Source organism: Crinia signifera, chromosome 6 (assembly GCF_055691185.1).
Source record: "Crinia signifera chromosome 6, ASM5569118v1, whole genome shotgun sequence".
NCBI lineage: Eukaryota > Metazoa > Chordata > Amphibia > Anura > Myobatrachidae > Crinia > Crinia signifera.
Window position 1 is genome coordinate 171,951,080 of NC_139222.1, and position 21,825 is coordinate 171,972,904.

At 44.1% G+C, this 21,825-nt stretch overlaps 1 protein-coding gene across 2 annotated transcripts in view; it reads right to left on the reverse strand.

Moving 5' to 3' along the window:
• LOC146008640 (cilia- and flagella-associated protein 337-like) overlaps nucleotides 1-21,825 on the reverse strand; it is a 99,518-nt gene that overhangs the window by 28,786 nt on the left and 48,907 nt on the right. For both annotated transcript variants that reach the window (XM_083148141.1, XM_083148140.1), the window contains exons 15-16: nucleotides 18,570-18,715; nucleotides 15,745-15,962 (exon numbers count right to left, since the gene is read on the reverse strand). In XM_083148141.1, coding sequence (XP_083004267.1) covers nucleotides 15,745-15,962; nucleotides 18,570-18,715 — 364 coding nt within the window. The remainder of the gene's footprint in view (nucleotides 1-15,744; nucleotides 15,963-18,569; nucleotides 18,716-21,825) is intronic.

A 21,825-nucleotide genomic window follows, 5' to 3' on the forward strand; every position in this document is an offset into this window, starting at 1 on the left:
GCTAACTGACTTTTTTAAAACACAGGCTGTAACATGGCAGTTAGGATGTGATTGGCTGGGCATTTATCTCTCCTTATCACCCTGGCATTTATCTCTTGTTAAAGCTTAATACATCTGCCCCAATGGGCCTTATTCTGATCCATTCGCATTGAGCAGAATATTCACAGGGGCTCTGATGGTGGGCCAAGTGTGCCGGCAGGGGGTGTGGTGGGCGTGGGGCCGGGCCATTTGCATATGGGAACACTCAGCATTCATGGGCATTACCATGAGAACGCTGGCCATTTTCATGCAAATGCCCCGATGGTGTGGGGGTGGCCAGCTGACATCACCGGATGTCAGCTGTCCGCCCACTTCCTCCCGAGCATCCACGCATATGTAAGTGACCTTCGTCATCATTCGATGATTGCCAATCATCAAATGATGTGGGTAGATCCCACTAGGCTGCGAATGGATGTTACTGTGTAACAACCATTCACAGGCCCTGTGAAGGAATCGACCTTGCGAATGGGTGTCGACCAGGCCACCATTCACAAGGCTGGGTTTGGTGGACTCGCAATCAACCAGAATAACCCCCAATTTTTGTGGATTTCTTCCATCATGCATATGTGAGATAATCAATGTTGCTGGGTCAGTAATTATCCCTCCTACTTTTACAGACAGAATTCCTCAAAACATGACCTGTTAGGGATGCTTGAGAGTTCCGTTTGAGCACCACTGGTTTATAGCAACATTTCTTTGTTTACCATTAATAAACAGATTTTTTTTTTTCAACGGTTGACTTTAAGTTTAAACTGCAAACACAAGTACGTGCATTCTAGATTTAATTAACTGGGTTATTTCCATTTTTTGAGAGATTGCCTGGCATGTTTCTGGCATACCTCCCAACTGTCACGATTCCGTCGGGACAGTCCCGATTTTCGGGTCCTGTCCCGACGTCCCACCCGCGGCAGGCATTGTCCCGCTGCGGGGGGTGGCAGTTGGGAGACCCCCCAATCTAGTAGAATAGACGCTGTGCGCATGCGCACAGCGTCTATTCTCGTATGAAAATGAGGTTGCGGCTAATTAGCATAAGCCGCGCCCTCATTTGCATACGCCCGCCCCCTTTTCGGGCGCTCGCGCGGCTTCGCCGCGCGAGTGTCCCTATTTCCTCCGGACTGAAGTTGGGAGGTAAATTCTGGTGAGGTGAGTGTTAACTTTTCTCTACCTCATTGATATTAACAAAATGTATAACGCAGAACGCAGGGAGCGGCATAACAGATGAGGGATTAAGGTGCAGGAACGCTTTAAGACTATAATCCAAACATAAAATGCCAAGAGAGACTAGATCATTTCTGTGTTGCAACACCTCAAAATGGGGAGTCATTCAGTGTGTTAACACAATAGTTGGGGCTGTTGCTAGGGTTTTGAAAAATATTAATTTGTACCCTTCCTTTAATACTTAATAAAGGGACATTGCATGCTTTCAAAAAGGAGTGTGGCCTTATAAGGAAGGGCATGACCACACAGTAATACTCCAAATTCAAATTACACCACATAGTAGCATCCCTTATTCACCATTTCCCCAGTAGTAGTGGCCCTTATACACAAAGGGGGTCATTCTTATACTCTCGGAAAGGCACAATCACTCTCTAATAGACAAAACCACTGCAGGTGGGGTAGATGTAACTGCAGGTGGGGTAGATACACTGCAGGTGGGGTAGATGTAACCCTGCAGGTGGGGTAGATGTAACATGTACAGAGAGAATCAGATTTGGTTGGGGTTTGTACTTCAAATTGATTATATATATATATATATATATATATATATATATATATATATTGCAGTGTAAAAATAGAGCAGCCAGTATTTACCCTGCACAGAAACAATAAAACACCCAAATCTAACTCTCTCTACACGTTACATCAGCCCCACCTGCAGTGCACAATGTTTTGTCCATTAGAGAGTGATTGTGCCTTTCCGAGTGAATCAGAATAACCCCCATAATGCCCACAGTAGTAGTGCCTCTTAAATATAATGTCCATATTAATATTGACCCTTACACAGAATGTCTACAGGAGGGGTGAGGGTGCGGTGCTGAAGATTCAAGTACCGGCCACTGCTGCCTGTCTGTTATACAGGTGCAGTGGGAAGGGAGCTGACACATGGTTGGTTGGATTGGATATTGGGAGCTGGTACAGCAACTTCCCAGGGCACCATGAAGGAGGTGTGGTCACAGGATGTTAAAGGATTGCATTCACCTCTTTGGTGGCATGTCCTCACCGGAACATAATGTATCAATATTTTTTAAGAACTGACCTGATACTGTCCTCTTACTTTCTGCACAATACATATAGGAGTTACAGTAACTAGAACATTTGCACTTGTGTTTTGGACACAAAACATTTTTGGACAGCACCCAGATACTGCCCAATAGCTTTTTGGACACAAATGATGTTTGGGCACAGATGGCATATCCATACTGACATCTGCCCACTGTGGGGAGGGATCTTCTCTGTCCACCAGTATGATGCACCTCGAGGCATTGAAATATTGTTTTTTAACTATGGGTATTTAAATTCGGGCGCTATTTCCAAAAGGGGAAATATCGGCGGCCGCCTATTAATGCTGCTGTTTCCGACAGCATTGGAGGCAGACTTCAACAAATCAGACCTGACTTTAAAACAAGCCAGATCTGTTTTGTCCGAAATGGACACGTATTGTCGAATTCACAGCCGTTTCTGGACAATTAAAGGATGTTCTCACCGACACGCCCAATTTATGACACTCGACATGCGGCACATTGAATTTCGGCTGTCGAGCTGCAGTCGGAATCCCACATTGAATACCGCCTTAGTCTTTACTTCTTTGATACATTTTGATCTATTGCAGCCGACAGCGCATTGCAGGAGGGTAGAAGAGTGGGCAATAGGAGATGTGTTGGATAGGTCGACAGTATTTAAGTTGACATCAATAAATCGACCACTATTGGTCAACAGCCAAAAAGTTCTGACATGCATTAGGTCGTCATAGTGAAAAGGTCAACACAAGCAATGGGTCGACGAAAATAGTCGACATGGTCATTTCCCCCCCCAAAAAGGCAGTTTTTCATATTTAACTATCCACATGTATGAGGTAGAATATAATAATGTGCTGAGCATAGTGAGCAATGCAAGAGAAAACGGTACACTAATACATTGTCTATGTCGAAATAGACAACAAAAAACTATTTTTCATGTCGACCTATTGCTTGTGTCAACTTTTTCACCATGTCAACCTAATGCATGTGTCAATTTTTTGACTGTCAACCTAACCTTTACCCCCGCAGCATAACATTATAATTTTTCCTTCCTTCCTTCCTTAGGGTGCAGGGGGAGGTTAGAGTTAGACTGTGGGAGGGGCGGGGACGTTGAAAGTTAGGATATGGGTGGGGTTAGTTAAGATTAGGTTGCAGCATAGGTTTAGGGTGAAATTACTTGCCAAAATCCAGTGGGATGCCTGCTGTTGGCATTCTGACCACCAGGATACCGACCCCTGCCAAGAGCTACATCTATTTTTATTACTGTTCTGACTCAATAACCAGGCTGTAAATGTAAGGCCTTTAAGACAGTTCATCTGTGTATGTCTATAGTGAACCAGTACTTACACCAGGAGACTTTGTCAGACAGTGTCAACTCAACTGAAGAGGCATGTGTGAAGAATCCAGATGAGGGTTTATTTCAAGCTGATATTCTTGTAATAATGCACAAAAACAGTAGGTGAAAAGATAATAATTTGCCAGAGCTCAACAGGAATCAACTGAAGGTTAAGATGGCAGACATACAATGAGATAGAGATGGGAAGAAGGCAGGGCTAATGACATCAGAGCCCTACAGGAACAAGGAAGGACAATTTTCACAAGAATGCAAAGCTTTGCAATAATAACATGACAGTAACTGAACAGCATATAAAGACACATACTTCGTGGGACATGACACTCCCCGTCTGAAATCTTTAGATTTCACGATAATTCAAACATAATAAAGTCATTTGGTGAAGTGCAGAATTGATCTTGAGACCTGTAAACAAAGAGAACCTGCAACAATAACAGATATTTATAAGAAAACATTTAGTCTAAATCTTGTGACTGAAGTCCCAAGTGTCAAACCCATCTTCGGATTGGGGAAGTCGCAACTTGCAAACACTTCCACCAACCCACACTGTAATCCAAATAATTAGGTGTCGATGGTATGATAGCTGGAAGTTTGTAGTAAATTTCTTCCTATGATTAGCTGAATCTAGTAGCCAAGTTCGTCTTTATGTGACATCTTCCTTTGGGAGAAGAAGCACTAATTCACTAATTGGACGGAAGAAAACTCGGACAGAACCTCCTTTGGTGACTTTGACTTCCACTTTACGAGTCTTTCCATCGTCGCTTGGGATAACCTTGGTGATAAGTCCCATTGGCCAGTCATTGCGATGGGCCTCTTTGTCCTTTAAGAGAACGAGGTCACCGATCTGGAGGTTGGGTTTTGACATCTGCCATTTATGACGACTTTGAAGCATGTGTAGATACTCTGTCTTCCAGGGATACCAAAACACATTGGACAGGTGTTGAACCTGTTTCCACTGGCGCCTGTAGATGTCATTGTGGTCTAAGATTTCAGAAGGAATTAAAGCAGCTCCAGTCTTATTGGATTTCGCTATACGACCATCCACTCTTAGCAATTTGTGACAATCCATTCTTGGGTTCAGTTCAAAGAGTGCACTGTTCTCGGATAGGGTGGCTCCCTTTGCGATCTTATCAATTTCTTGACAGTGTACTTCTTGTTGTACACACTGAATGAGAAACTCCTCTGCATGTTCAGGGTCTGCAACTGTTTGTTGTAGATTGTTTGGTAGTTTCACTCTTGGCAGGCGGAAGGGTAAAGGTGTTACCCAGCTGTTGGAATCATCTTGAGTGAAATCTTTGTCCATTATCTTGAGAAATTCTTTGTCTTCTCTTGCATATGCTAACTTGTTATCCTCACTTGTTGAATTGAAAACTGTAAGTCCAAGACTGTCATCCCGAGACAGGACTATGTTCGTATTATTGTGATGATCATGCTGTAATTTACTGCTACCCAGCTTCTCTTTCGCCCAGTAATGATGTGGGCATGGCTGAAAGTGAGTGCTGCGACCATTTGGCAAGAGGTTTGTCTTAAATGAGGAAATCTTGGTAGGCGGCTTCATTTTGTCCATACAGACATTGCCTATGATAACCCAACCTAGATCAAGGCGTTGGGCAAACGGAGCATTATTTGGTCCATTTATATGTTGACGCACCTTATGTACTTGGAGAATGTCTCTACCGAGTAGAAGTAAGATCTTTGCATTCTCGTCGAGGTTTGGTATTTCATTGGATATAGGCCTTAGGTGAATGTGATGAAGAGCAACCTCTGGTGTGGGAATCTCTTCTCTGTTGGATGGTATTTGGTTACACTCGACAAGTGTGGGTAAGGGTATCTCAAGATTGTCCTTGAGAGATGCTACAACCAGTCCACTGGCTCTTCTTCCAGATTCCTCCGTAATTCCACTACAGGTACCCAAAGTGTAAGGATAAATATCTCCTTCTAATTTTAACAGATCAAAGAGTTCTGGACTTGCGAGTGACTGATTGCTCTGGTCGTCCAAGATGGTGTAAACCTTTAGAGTCTTCTCTGGCTGTCCCTTGGGGTATACATTGACTAGACATATCTTGGCACAAGACTTGTCACAAAGACCTTCCCCACAAACTTTAGTGCATGAAGAAGATATAGAAGCAGGACCTGCCGCTTGATCTGTAATCTCCCCGCCATGCCTTGGCATAGGAGGGAGATGTGCAGGATTCAGTTGAGATGGGTGAAGTGCCTGCACGTGGTCCTCACAGTCACATTCTGTGCATTTAATAGCAGTTTTACAGTCCTTAGCAAAATGTTCAGTGGAAGCACAACATCTGAAGCATACCCCAAACTTTTTTAGAAGTTCCATGCGTTCCTGGAGTGGCTTCTTTCTGAAACCAATGCATTTCTTGAGGGGGTGTGGCTTCTTATGTATGGGACACAGACGATTAGGGTTTTCAATCACTTCGCCTTGGTTGCTCTCGTCAGGAGTTGATGTTGGTGTGAAAATTTCTGTCTTTTTCACTGACACTGGCACCCTATGGTTCTTGTAGTTAGAACGTGGGCTATCGTACTTGGGGGAAAGTGAACCAGGATGATTTGGCTCACTATAGGAGAAGCTTGGGTCATTCTTGGATTCTGCAATGTTCTTGACAAACTCGCAGAAGTAGGAAAATGGGGGAAAGGAGACTTGATTTTCCCTTTTGTATCTTGACCCAAGTGTAGTCCACCTTTCTTGAATTCCGTATGGCAGCTTGGAAACTATTGGGTTTACCCCATGAGCTGTGTCCAAGTAACTGAGGCCAGGTAAGTGAGTATCAGCCTTGGCCAGCAGGAGTTCAAAGAGTAGGTCACTGAGCTCTTGAAATTTCTCATTTTCTTTGCCGGATATTTTTGGGAAATTCTGCAGCTGTTTGAACAAAGCATTCTCTATGGCTTCAGGACTTCCAAAGCTCCTTTCTAGCCTTTCCCAGGCAGCAATGAGGCCTGCCGCAGGATTAGCGATGTGGACGGATCTGAGTCGCTTGACACGCTCTGTGGACTGTGGGCCAAGCCATGTGACCAGTAGATCTAGTTCTTCAGCAGCAGTAATGCCAAGGTCACTAATTGCGGTCCTGAAGGCACATTTCCAACCTCTGTAGTTCTCAGGCTGATCATCAAACTTAGTGAGGCCAGTCTTAATAAGTTCACGGCGAACCATGTATCTTGCGAAGTCTGACATGTCTGTTTTCTCTGACTTTGGGCAAGAAAATGCTGGCTGCTGAGTTTGGTTGTTCATATTGTTTATAGTGTTCTGGGTAAGAGACATAGGGAGATATGGGGGTGCATAGGCATTCAGCCTAGGAGCTGGTTTAAAGTCCATAGGTCTTGCTGCATATGAAACTGTGTGGTTACCAGGGATCTGGTGACTTACTGGCATATTGGTTTGCGACCATACATTTGTATATGGAGCTTCTTGCGGCATTGGACCTTGGTGCACTGTGGTGTGTGCATTGTACTGACCTTGGACATGGTTTGTTGAAAAATGATCAGAGTTCCTTTGTTGTGCCCTGTTAGGAATGTTTTCAGCAATCAGGGGTTCACTGTTCTGGCTTTGGACGTAGTCTCTTGTGCGCTTAACAGGATCCTCTGCATCCACTTCACTTAAATTGATGCTGTCTCTTTCACTTATACTGGCAGCTTGTTCTAAAATCTTTAAACGTGCCATTGCTGTGGCATGTTCACATTGTTTCTCCAGAGCTTCTATTTCCGCCTTTTCCCGCGCTGCTCTGGCTTCCATTTCAGCTTGCATTTCAGCCTTTTTTTTTGCAAAGTCGGCTTGTATTTTAGCAGTTTCTACTTCTGTACGTGCCTTTAAAAGTTGTTCACTAAGCATGGAATATTTTGAACTTCGTGACTTAGATGATCGCTTTGAATGCCTGGTGGACACAGAAATGCGTGATGATGTTTCCAATAATTGTGCGATTCTGGCTGCTGTCTTACACTTAACTTCACATACTAAACTGTCTCGATCCAAATTGAGATGATTGAAGCCTTGCAATTCCTTTAATGCATCGTGAGTATTAAGCGTTTTCAAGACATGTACATATTCTTGACATTTCTCTATGTAAAGTTCATATACTGAACAAAGCTGACCTAGGGCTCCCTCTAGTGGTGAGACATCACAATCATGCTGAGAGATGGTGGACATGTGACTTTGTAGTTTTGGCCATAAGTTTAGGATATAGGCAGAAAGTTCATGTTTCCTACCTTCAAGATTCTCTTTAACCTTCCATGTAGGCTTAACAGGGCGTTTAGACTGTAAGTTGAGATCCATAACTTCTTCTTCTTCTGATTGTAGATAGTGTTCATCTTGAACAGGCTGCATAGTGTTCCCTTCAGCCATGATGCACACAGGTACAATGGAGCTGAATAACACTGGAGTGAGTTTGTACAGTAGCTTGCTAGAAGAATCTGTGTGATGTAGCTGTCTGTGTGGCTGCAAAACACTGATGATTTCTCCTCACACTGCAGGCAAACTAGTTACTTTCTTTGTATCTGCAGAAGCTGCAGCTGGCTTGCTGGTATATCTGGCAGTTTATAAACTATCTTTTCACTGTTCTGACTCAATAACCAGGCTGTAAATGTAAGGCCTTTAAGACAGTTCATCTGTGTATGTCTATAGTGAACCAGTACTTACACCAGGAGACTTTGTCAGACAGTGTCAACTCAACTGAAGAGGCATGTGTGAAGAATCCAGATGAGGGTTTATTTCAAGCTGATATTCTTGTAATAATGCACAAAAACAGTAGGTGAAAAGATAATAATTTGCCAGAGCTCAACAGGAATCAACTGAAGGTTAAGATGGCAGACATACAATGAGATAGAGATGGGAAGAAGGCAGGGCTAATGACATCAGAGCCCTACAGGAACAAGGAAGGACAATTTTCACAAGAATGCAAAGCTTTGCAATAATAACATGACAGTAACTGAACAGCATATAAAGACACATACTTCGTGGGACATGACAATTACCGTCTATATTTCTTCTGCTTTTGTATACTAGTGGTGTCAATTATGCTACTGGCACAAAATATTACCTAGCCATAATAATAGTTGGTGGCCAATATATCGCTGGTCCAAATGTACCAGCAATATGTCTGAACGACATCCTTAATAAACGTATTGCATCGACTGTGTGGCATAGCCAATGGCCAATATAACTAAAGGTATAACGGCTCTTCATGCAGTGTGCACTAGTAATTCGCTGACTGTCTATACACTTGCAGCACAAGCTGGAGGCACAACAGCACAAATGGGTGGGTGCATGCAAATGACCACACAGTTGTGATGTCAGTCACAACTGATTGGGCCAGTTCCGGAACTTGTGAGTTGTGGGCCCAGGTGCAAAAGTATAATTTGAGCCCCACACCAGTGGGTGACAGTTATACAAGCTGTTGGTCTGGACAGCAGTAGGCCCCGCTGCAATGCACCAGCTGCACCAATGCCCTCTGGACTGGGCAGTGAGTTAGCAGCACACACTGCCTGATCCATCTGCAGGTATAGTATATCTTGTGGCAAGAGAGGGACATCTTAAGTGCAGTGTGATAATCCCACACAGAGGGTACTGTTAGCATCTGGATTAATAATCCAGGATTATGTATTAAATCGGTTACACAGGGTGTAACCATTCATTGTAACTGATACGAATGTAAAATAAGCCTGAACCTTTAGACAGTCATCTGTCAATTCTATGTACACATCTGTGGGACTATAATCCTTGTCTAAAGTTATTATTCAACTCATCATTATGCAGAAACTGTCACATAACGTACAGTGACAAGGCCGTTGCACACTAACCGGTCATACCAGTTCTTTTATTAAACTTTTATTACACAACACCTAGTAAATAAATGTCAGCATAACATTTTTCTCTCATGATCTAGTTCACTGGTGTACAAATGTTGGCATTGTATAATACAAGGACCCACAATGGGAAGATATCAGTGTTTTTCATTAATGTGTAAAGTTATGTCCAGCCGCGCCAAGATCTGAGGACAGGACATTTTTAGAACAAGGTACATTGGCCTATGGTAAAGTACACATTTTTCTGCTCACCTTAGGGGCAGCAATTGGCGCAGTAAACAATTCAACCTGTAAAATAATCTGCAGTGCTACAGCTACCATCGTTGTTTACTAATACAGCATATCAGTAGTCCTCAGTCACATGACTATTGGTTCTGCACCGTTGTGGACAACTGATGCTCTACAGAAGCACCCCATCTCAAAATATACAAATGCATCATTAAAGCCATAACAAAATAATATATAGACTCCTACTTATTTCTTCTTCTGCTTCTCTCCTTGTATAGAGGGGTCGCTGTTTCATTCAATCAATCAATCAATCAAAATTTTATATTAAATCTTATGTAGGGTACACACCAGGATGACCCGCTCACGATGCACATCGTGAGCGGGTCGTCAGTGTCTCGTCCGACTCGCTCACGGTGACGCGGGGGGGCACGACCCGCTCACGATGTGCACCGTGAGCGGGTCCGATCCGATGGCGACCCGCACCCGGCTGTATGGTCGTCATTGAGATCCTACCTGCAGCAGGTAGGATCTCAATAACGACCGACCGACCCGCGGGACTGCGCATCGGATCGGTATCGGTCCACACCAGGACAGAAAAGGGCCCAATCAGCACACAATCTACATCCAATTGGTCGGAATTGGATCTAGATTGAGGGGATCGGGCCCTAGTCGTCCTGGTGTGTACCCAGCATTAGGGTCAGCTTTCCCATATCATTTTTTTTTTTTTACATTTTGGAAGTATTTCCTTGCTGCCTTGGTGAAATCCAGTGGTAAATTTCCAATTAGGAATGTGTGGCACGTATTTAGGAGTGGCATTTTTTAGGGGGCATTTCTTGGGTTAATGTTTCATTACTGTCAGTCTGAAATTACCTGAAATTACCTGAAACTACAATATATTTCCACCCTTATGTACAGTACTGTACACCATACTGAGTTAAGTGGGTTGGGGCATGGGCAGACTTCCCCATAAGCAGTCTTACTTAGTAAATATTCATACCTAATCTATATAATAAGTTGAAGAGTGTGTGTGTGTCTGTCACATTTTGGAGACACAGTTGCACTCAGAGACGCCAAATTCCTATGCCCAACTGTGCACATGTTGTCTATTTACAGTAGTGCAAACATTGCACAAAAGTTTTCCCTTGCACCCCATAAAGGTATGAGAGAAAACTTGCTGGTGGGTGTAATGTGCAATGACGCATTATGTCAAAAATTGACAGCCATAAAAAGCAAATAAAATAGATTTTTGTCATGTCACCATTAAGTATGTTCCCTTTTGGGGTCAACCTAGAAACACCTAGATTTGAGGCTAGTATGTACAGTATATAGGACCTTATTCAGGTCCATTCGCAACTGCTGCGCTCATTCGCATGGGGTATGATGTTTTGTTATTGTGCATGCGCAAATCCGATCGCTGAGTGCCACCATTCGCAAGGCGGAGTTAGGTTGACTCGCAAGGATGTGTATATACGCATCTGAGCCAATCAACCAGAATAACCCCCATAGTCTTAGGCGTGCGCAGCACATTTTATTAGGGGGTGCACCGTCAAAGGAGTGTGCATAGCTGCACCACCTGGGCGTGTCTAACATGGCCAATCAGGCGTGTCTTCCATCATGTATTGGCACTCGCTACAATATAAAAAGTCTCTCAGCCACGCCATAATCTCCTGCCTATTTCAGTTTTACTCTTCTAATTACTCTGTGTAACAGCACATGCAAATACAGTCATACACATATATGGATGACGGAGGTATTTAGTGATATGACAATGGTCTAGTACAGGGGTGTCAAACTCAAATTCATCGGCGGCCACATCAGCAGTTTGGTCACCCTCAAAGGGCCGCTGTATAATAATAATGCAATGACACCACAGGCTGCTCCCGCTGTATAATAATAATGCAATGACACCACAGGCTGCTCCCGCTGTATAATAATAATGCAATGACAGCACAGGCTGCTCCCGCTGTATAATATAACAATAGTAATGCCATGACACAAATTATTATACAGGGGGAGCAGCCTGTGGTGTCATTGCATTATTATTATACAGAGGGAGCAGCCTGTGGTGTCATGGCATTACTTTTATATTATACAGGGGGAGCAGCCTGTGGTGTCATGGCATTATTATTATACAGGGGGAGCAGCCTGGGGTGTCATGGCATAATGCCATGACACCCCAGGCTGCTCCCCCTGTACAATAATAATGACACCACAGGCTGCTCCCCCTGTATAATATAAAAGTAATGCCATGACACCACCACCAGATATATTGTTTTTTTATGTAACTTACTGTATTTTATCCCTCAGGCTCCTTTACTGCTGCTGCTGCTGCGGCTCCAGTAATTTCAATGTCACTCTCTGCGCCGCGGCCTGTCCTGCTGCGGCCCCCCGACTCGGCCTGCCTTCCTTCCTCTCTGCAGACGCGTGGGTGGGAGGCGTCATCGTCATGACGTCCCCACCCAGCGTCTGCCACTGCCTCGATAAGAGGGAACAGGCTGCCGGGCCCTTCTCCACGTAGCCGTGGAGGCCGGCGGCCATGTTCCTGAGGCCGCAGACATCTTAAAAGACCACAGGAACATGGCCGCCGGCAGTGCAAAAAAAACACTCAAAAAAGAGAATAAAAGGTGAAGGCTGGCGGCGGCTGCACGGGCCACATGACGAGGTCTGTCGGGCCGGATTTGGCCCGCGGGCCTTGTGTTTGACACCCGTGGTCTAGTACATTTAACAATGCAAAACACACATATAATTGATTGATGGGCGCTTCTTTAAATGGAATACAGTTCTAAAAAGCAAAAAGTCTTTGGTTAAGGGTATTGCTGGTATTGTTAGCAGCAGAGGTGTTCATAAGGGTGGGGCACAACATTAGGGGGTGCCTGTGCACCCCTAACACTCAATGTGCGCACACTTATGCCCATATAGTAGGTACTTACACAACACACAGTAAATACAGAAACACTACACTGCACTGCAGCAGGTTTGGCAGGGTTAATCCATAAACTCTCATTACTAACAGAGGATCTTCCAGAATGAAGGCATTTTATATAAACTACCTCCAAATTTTCCTGATAAATGAACCCTGCAGCCTTTCCATCTGTTTCCAATTAGCTGTGTTTATTGTTATTGGTTCTAAAGCAAGGTTTAATTAGCCCCCAAAATATTTCTTGAGAATAAGCATCAGGGTTTTTCTGTACTATAAATAATTTGTACAGGATCCTTATTCCTTCCTGATGTTTCTTATTTGACGTTACAATGTACACTAATTTGTGGACAAAATTCACATTAAGTTCTGCTAGCATTCCCTTTTATAACTAGCAGAGGATTACACATGCAGCATCTTGCAGGCTTGCAGGCTGTTTGCTTCACTCTTAAGACTTTGTTGCAAGGTATTTCAAAACAAATGAGCAAGATTTAGGAGCCTATTTACCAAATTTTCCAGTACCAATTGGGGAGGCCAATCGTGATCAGCAGAATCCAGGGATATACTGTAGGCCTCAAATTGCTGGGATTTCACATCAATTTCAACATGCAAATTTGATTATTTATGCTCAACAGCGCTGAGCACCAGCAGCAATTAGTTCAGGGTTGCCGACTTTAAAAAAATCCTCTCCGGGAGAAGCCTGGAGAGGAATCTTGCATTACGCGTTTTAGGGGCGGGGCTTAACTGTGACGTCATTGAGCCCCGCCCCCATTACATCAAATAGCAGAAATAACTGATATCCATGGTGGGGGCGGGGCTAAAACGACACGATTGTGCCGTTTTAGCTCCGCCCCCTCCCCTGAGACCCGCGGATTGCGGCATATAAATGCCGCGATCGGGGGGCTCAGTGGGGGTCCCCCTAATTCCGGGAGGGTTGCCCACCCTTCCGGGGGCCGGGAGGAAGGACCCGATTTTCGGGAGACTCACGCAAATTCCGGGAGGGTCGGCAACCCTGAATTAGTTCAGACGCGGCTTGACAACCAGGTTGTGCGGCTGTGCAGCATTATGTTAGAGGTAACGCTGCGTAGCACCTGCCTGTCCCTTCAGCAGTGCTTGCTGCCCAATCAGTTGCGCCCGCCACTAAAGGACTGCCGCCCATTCAGCCAGGTCTGCCTGCCTGTTTAAGGATTGCAGGAATACTGGGATTGAGATTTTTTAATCCCGGGATTGAAAAACATGACCTGGGATTGGTTTCTTTGTTTTACAGTGGCGATAAAAAAATCATCTCTTCACAAATGACCATAGATTTTATTATATACTGGTATATGTTGTTTCCGACTATATAACCGGACCAGCTGGTAGGCTCGCAAAAATCATATGCCCATCCTGGCTTTCATGAAAGGTAGGCAAAGTATACATGTAGATTAATTGGTACACACTAGGGTTACTTTTTAGTAGACAAAAAAGTAACCCTAGTGTGTAATAAGCACAGACTTAATGGGACAATTGGTTCTTATCTGCCATCAAAATCTATGTTTCTATGAAGTCATGGCTTCCAAATAATAACACCAGGGGTTAATGCTGGCTGTAATTATTCTATTTAAGGAGTGAAATAAGAAAATGCCCCATCACCAGCAAATCCTCCTGTTTTTCTCATCACCAGTGCTTTTGTTCCACTGATCAATCAGCATCTATAAACCTTTCTTGCAGCAGCAGCCTAACCCTAACCCCCCCCCCCCTCACCCCCCGCGCACAGGGCCACCAAGAGGTATCCCGGGCCCCGGTAAAATTGGGGGGCGTGACCTAATTGTGGTGGACTGTCAGCACAGCAGCAAGAGTAGCAAATTATGAGGATTCCCAACTGCCCCCCCCTTCTCCCCCACCAAAGGACACTCAATGTACATACAACCCCCCTCCCCCTGCCCCCTCCCCCATGGAAATCCTGTGTTTGCCGCTGATTTTATGATTAGCAGCCACCAGCCCTGGTTTTGCCTATCACACAGTTTGGGAACCACTGCACTAAGGTCTACAATTTCAGAGCCAATGGGCATCCTGCAATCTCAGCTACATATATAACATATACAGGACTTTATTTCTGGCATGTGAAAATTCCATACAAAGTAACCACATACTGTATCAGATTGGGACTTGCACAGCAGCATAAAGTATGTACACACGGTGCAATACGGTCGTTGAGCGATTTTGGGTTATTATCGCTCAGTGACTATATTGCTCAGCGACCATTTTTTTAAGCCCTGAAAAGTCAAAATCGCAGCGACCATTCCAAGAGGCACTCCTAGTGATTTATCGCCCTGTACACCGCAAAAACCTGGGCAATTTAGCCAGCTGTGTGTACAGGGCTTTAGACTGCAAGGGCTAATGGGCAGATTTATTAAGACTTAACAAGAGATAAATGCAAGGGTGCTAAAGAGAAATTAACGTCCAACCAATCACCTCCTTACTGACTTTTTCAAACACAGCCTGTAACATGGCAGTAAGGAGCTGATTGGCTGGACATTTGTCTCTCTTTATCACCCTTGCATTTATCTCTTGTTAAGGCTTAATACATCTGCCCCATTGTTTCATATAAATCGGGAGCCAACAACAGTTTCTGACTGTGGGCCTGATGCAGAGGAACATGCATGGCCAATGCTGTAAGAGCAGTAATAATGATATAATAATGAGACCTGAGAGAACACATTTGCAGTGTTCATGTGTCATTCTGACAAAGACACTTTCTGCATGGAATCTATGTATATATGCTCACGTTTATATTGTCCAGAGTCTTCCGATTTCCTCTCACCATTTAAAAATATGATGGAAGATTGAGTTTTTTGTAAAATTGGCCCAAGTGCCCATAGCAACATCCCATCTGAAATAGAACGCCCATCTTAGTAAATTTCCCCCACTGTGTTCTATATATATATATGATTGGTGTTACTCTACAAGAGAACATTTCTCCTACAAGACATGGGCTGTGGACCTTCTTAAAAGAATACTGGTGGATTAATCAGAGTTTATAGCAATATTTTTCATCAAGGAGCCTGTCACTGCTCCATTGGTGAGCCATGTGGAAACTGATCTACGCATTAGTTGTGTCTGCACAGATCTGGAGACCTTGTCAATGACATCAGAGTAGATGATTATCTCAGTCTTACGTGTTATGCAGGAATGTTGACGGGTTCCTCAGGTTCCATTTTCTGGACTGGCCAAAAATGCCTACAAGTTTCCCGTCACAGGTCCAAAGCTTGGCTGTACAATCTGAGGAGCCGCTGATGATAAACTGATCTGTTCCAAATATGAAATGTTCCATTCCCACCACTGTGCTGTCATGTGCTGACCAGGAGAAAAGCAATGGTGGTCTCTTTTCCTCTTCCTGGAATAGGAATCAGTCAATGGCATTATACAAATGTAGATAGATTATTGTTCTACACACACATCTACTTCCCACTGAACCTTTTCACTGGCACACATCTCCAAAAGGACAGTGATAACTACATTTCCGATCAATATATGACTGTGTACTGGCTGCACCTTCCCTCGAGTATAAATTGATCCAGGGTGGCCTCTGAATGAGAGTGTCCACCAGATAAGTTAATCGGACCAGTCCGAATCAACATACCGAGTGTATATACAACTGACCCTATACCAAACTATCCCCATAAGGTGAACAGTGTTTGGACGGATTAGCAGGGACAATACCCTAGAACCCTTAAACCCTAAGCTATTCAATCATATATATATATATACGGACTAAATAAATTCTCTGGACTGATTGAAATATTAAGAAATCAAGCCCTAAAGCTAAAACGCACCTCTGAATCTTAGTGTTCAACACCTTGTCGGATTTACCCTTATCAAGAAAACTGTGGAAATTGTTTCTATGCCTTTTGCGAACCCCTGATGAAGTCCCGTGTAGGGACGAAACGCTTTGGGATCGTCTATTTTGCTGTTATGAATTATACGACTGAACTTTTTATGGTCTGAAAAAAACACCACTGTTGTGTGGAACAAGAGAAATTTTAATAAATTTGTACGAATTTTGGACTTTACTTTCATTTGTTTTGAAATCTGTTTAAAGGCTATACAGATCCAATTACTAAAGGTCTCACTAAGGGGCGCCAACTTACAACTGCTATCCACACACATATGTGTGTGTGTATATATATATATATATATATATATATATATATATATATATATATACACACACACTATATTTATATATACACACCAAGTCTGACAAGTGGGGGAACAATTAATTTCTACAGACTACAATTTCTTTTTCCTATTTGCATCTACAGTACGAACATGATTATTTGTTATTTTGACTCAGGTGAGTAGAAATTAAATACACAAATCTCACAGTTACCCCGGTGGCCAGATTAGTATCACTATAAAACAGGGAGATGTTTGTAGCATCAGTAAAGCTGTTTACACACTTGTACAACAATTTGAATATCCGACTCCTGACATACCAGTTTCAGGATATCGAAATGTGTACCCTTTGCTGATGAACTCACACACCTGGTCCTTGTCACCTGTCGGATGGTTTTCAAACCATTGTGGCAGTGGTGAAGGGTCCCGAGGGTCCTCCACTGTTGCGGGACAAAGCAGTGGCATCAGTAATCGGTGCAGGATGAGGTGGCGAAGGGCATTGTGGTGATGGCAGAAAAAGAAAAGGGTATGGTGGCGGGCTTGCAGATTTTACCCGTGCAGAGTTTGGCAGTGGGCGATGTGCGGCTTCCCATATCAAAAATTAAAATGTGGGGCTATATTTCAAATTCAAGATGGCCGAAACGACCTATGTCATCGCCTCAGTGGCTAATATTAGTCACCATCTGGCAGCAGTGTTTCAGTCTGACAGCACAGAAGGAGCCATGAAGAGCTCCTGTTACCCATTGTTGGTCGCTATTCATGATGTTATAGAAAGTGTGAAACCATCTGCAAGGGAGCAGTCGATGGTCAGCCCTGCTTTAAAATTCACTAGGCTGTGAGCCAAAGAGACCCCAGGGGGTGGACCTTCATGGGAGGGGTGGAGGGCAGAGCTAAGATTCAAATTTTTTTCTTGTTGTTTGTGTATCACTGATGCTTAAAAAGTCACAACCCTTCAGGTGAAGGTGCTGGCTAATACACTATTAAAATATTCAGTTTCATGTCTTTATTTTAATATTTCTGTTACAGGAGGACTATCCGTACCAGCTGGCCCTTAATGCCCTTAATGCTATTCTGTCTCGGCTCTAATGGACATATTGAGGGCCTATTTCCAACCAAAGACCAATGGAACACAATAGGAAGAAGCGGAATCCCACCCTAAGTATTCCTTTTATAATCTACTCCAATGTCCTCCTTTTGACATTTATAACAATGGTTATTCAAAATCAGTCATTTTGAGCCGCTCATTACATATTCATATATTCACTTCACGCTGCACCCGCTCATTACATATGCACGAGTGGGAGCAGTGCAGCAGCTCCCTACCCGCGGCTCCTGCCAGCTCTCCGGGATGGGGGGCAACTACTGCTGCCCATGTCCCCGGGAGCCCTCCTCCCCCCCCACATTCCGGCGCAGGAAAGGAGACTTCCATCTCCCTGCATGCCGCCGTCCGCCACCTCCCTGTGGTGAATTAAAGTTTGCTGTCAGTGAGCCCCTGCGGCGTTGATTAGGGTGAAAGGAAGGGCTGGCAGCGAATGCTCCAGCCCTCCGGAACGCATATTCGTTGCAAATGCCGAAAATAGTAATTGAATACTGCCCTAAGCAGTAACCATCAGGACGATTGCGGGTTGTGACTCGAACACATAAACAGATGGAAACATTGCATCCTTATTACAAAAATTGCACAAGCACATTTAGATGATTCCTTGTATCTTATACAACTGTTCATAAATGTCCTCATTGTCCTTGGTACTTTTGAGGTATTGGGTTTGTTCCCACTCTATGCAGAAGGATCTGCTGCTTTTGATACACACAGTCAATCAGTTACCTGTTCTGTAGCCTGGAAACCATATTGCGAAATATCCCAAACTTGGATAAAACCTGCAGTGTCACCTGACACTAGGACACTGTTACTGTCATCACTTGTTATCCCGAACACCGATTCATCTGCATTACTTGGGGCGTAGAAATAACCTGCATTAGATGTAGAATAATTATTGGGGATTATAGATGGATTGTATTGAAGGCAGCCTCATCTGGATGGAATTAGTGGATCTGGATGTACAAGTCTATAGTATAAAGTCTCATATAAAAGACTACTAAAAATTTCTTTATGAAAAATCTGTATATGTATATAGAATAGAATCAATAGAATAGAATCAACTTTATTGGTCATGTATGCTTGCGCACACTAGGATTTTTTTTGAATTACAATGCAGCATCAACCAGGGAGGGGGAGGGGGGTGGACATTACATACATTGCATTAAGACATTACATGTGGGGGACACATACCCGCCGAGCTGCACAGCGCCCAGGCAGCCATGAGCGGCGCCACTGGTCATTGCAGCAGCCAGGTGGGTGACAATATAAGCAGGGACAATACAGTTATCACAAAGTGAACAAGTACCCGCTGTGCTTTACAGTGCCTAGGCAGCCATCAGTGGCGCCACTGCTCACTGCAAGAGCCAGGTAGGTAACAATACAAATAGAGACAGTAGTTTTCACACAGGTGGCACATACCCGCCGAGCTGCACATATATATTTATTATATATACAGTGTTCAACTTTGACTGATTGGTTACTGGAACACAGTTCTCTTCACCCTCAGGACAGGAGAGGACATTGCAGACATTAAGTATTGATCCTGAGATGTCAGTGATGTATAAAACTCACCGTTCCATAAAATCTATGGTCTGATCATTTTACAATCATCCTCCATAAACTGCCTGTAGAATTTTTGCATCCCATTTTTATGAGTATCTGCGCTCTTTATTATAAATTTGTTTCAAGCTGTATAAGTTGCTTTAATCAAGTTTTTATGGTGGAAGTAAACATAAACTCAAACTCAAATAAATGACAGTGCAATCATATCTGCCAAAGACACAATATCACCCATTTCTGCAATGAGGGGTAATTAGCAGAAGTTTTTCATATGAAAAATCGGTGTGGTTCATAGGGTCAACAGTAATTAGGGCCCTTATTCTGATTGACGCGGACTTTACCGCATACTTTCGGATCGCGTCTTTTCGGCGTCTGCGCATGCGTGGAGAACGCAACGCGCATGTGCCACGCCTTGACTCCGTACCAGTTCGGCCAAATCCCGTCCAAAACTGTTCCCCGCAATCAGTCGGGAAATATGGGCGTATTATGGGCGTCATGCGGAATGACACATGGGCGTAGTTTCAAAGTGGGCAAAACGGGGCGGAAACATGGGCGGATACGGGGGAGTACAATTATGTTGGGGGGCGTACATTCGGATAGCACTCCGAATGCACGCGATCAAAAAGGGCAGAAATGTGCGGTGTCCACAAGTGTACTATTGCTTTGCGGACACCACTCGTTCATGCGGTAGGCGAACGTACGCCTAATGACTACAAGCATTAACACCTGAACCCAATAGAATCTACTCCTTTACTCATTACTCACTAATAGGCCGCTTGTCAGTGCTTTAATTGAAACCATTGCTGCTTCAATTGCTGTAAGGGTTAATGCGTGCAATGCATGTGTTAGGCATGCTTGTAAGGATATATTGGCATCTAATTGATTCCAATTTCAAATTAGCAGTTTTTTATGAGGATAGGTAATTGAATAAGTGGGTCATGTGATGTCTTGCAGAAGATACTTAATAGTGGGTTGTTTGGCGTAAATACTCCGCTTACGGGCGGTAGCACCGCTTGGCTCCCGTTCGGATGCGGTATTTCCGAGCATACTCTGTAATACTCTGTAATACCGTGCAGAATCAGAGTGTTTCTCCCGCACACGCATGGTTTGTATGTCGTCCGTAAACACGCCCTGTTCTTACAGAGTGAGTCCGTCCGAATGCGGAGGACACGTGGGCGTTTCTACGGACGATGGCCGCACGCGGCAAAACACCGTGGCGTGCGGACCGCTCCGTAAGAATGCGGGAATATCCGCACCGATCTGAATAAGGGCCTAGGTTGGGAGTCTATATCGACCCCGAAAAGTCGACATGCACAAGGTCAACATGGAAAAATCTAAACCAGAAAAAGACTGATGCAGAAATGATCTACACATGAAAAGTCGACATAAGTTTTTCAAATTTTTTGTGTCAATTTGTAAATTTGAGCATGTGGACCCCCAATTATTATACTGCACACAATAGCATGGGGAGTGTTTCCAATCGTAGTCCAGGCAGAAGAAAATTGTGGAAAACTCATGTCAACTTTGTCATGTATTGACCATGACCATGTCTACCTTTTACTTTTGTCTACCTAATGCATGTCGACCAATAGTAGTCATTACTATTGACTGGTGACCTAATGCCTGTCAACCCAAGTCCAGATCCCAGCTGATTAAGCGTTGGGATACACCAGAGCCTGGAGACTAGTGGTTCACCTAGAGCCTGGAGACTACTGTGTACCCCAGAGCCTGGAGACTAGTGTGTACTCCAGAGCCTGGATACAAGTGTGTACACCAGAGTCTGGAGACTGGGGTGTAACCCAAAGCCTGGAGACTAGTATGTACCCCAGAGCCTGGAGAATAGTGTGTACCCCAGAGCCTGGAAAATAGTGTGTACCCCAGAGCCTGGAGACTAGTATGTACCCCAGAGCCTGGAGACTAGTGTGTACACCAGAGCCTTGAGACTGGGGTGTACAGAGCCGGCCCTAGCCTAAATGACGCCCTAGGCAAGATTTTGGCTGGTGCCCCCTAGCACCGCCACTAGTTCCGCCTCTGACCCTGCTCCCGTTTCCCAGCACCATCAACCCTCATCATAGCAGTCATCATTTTGGAGCTCCTACCCGCAATATTTTAAATAGAAACAGTGCACACATTCGTAGCCCAAACAGGGGTATGTTCTTGCTAAGGAGGGGCATGGCCACACAATAGCACCCCCAATTCATATAATGCCACACAGTAGTGCAACTTTATTCACATTATATCATGCGATGGTGTCCCTTATTCACGTTACATCACACAGTAGTACCACTTTACCTTATATACATTACTCCTCACATTAAAATTGTATTTTAAGCACCTCCATGGCCACACTGCAACCCAGCACAAAGCAGTGTGTGCTGGGCAGAGGAGAAGAGCTGCAGCTACTGCTGTCACTTAAGGGGAG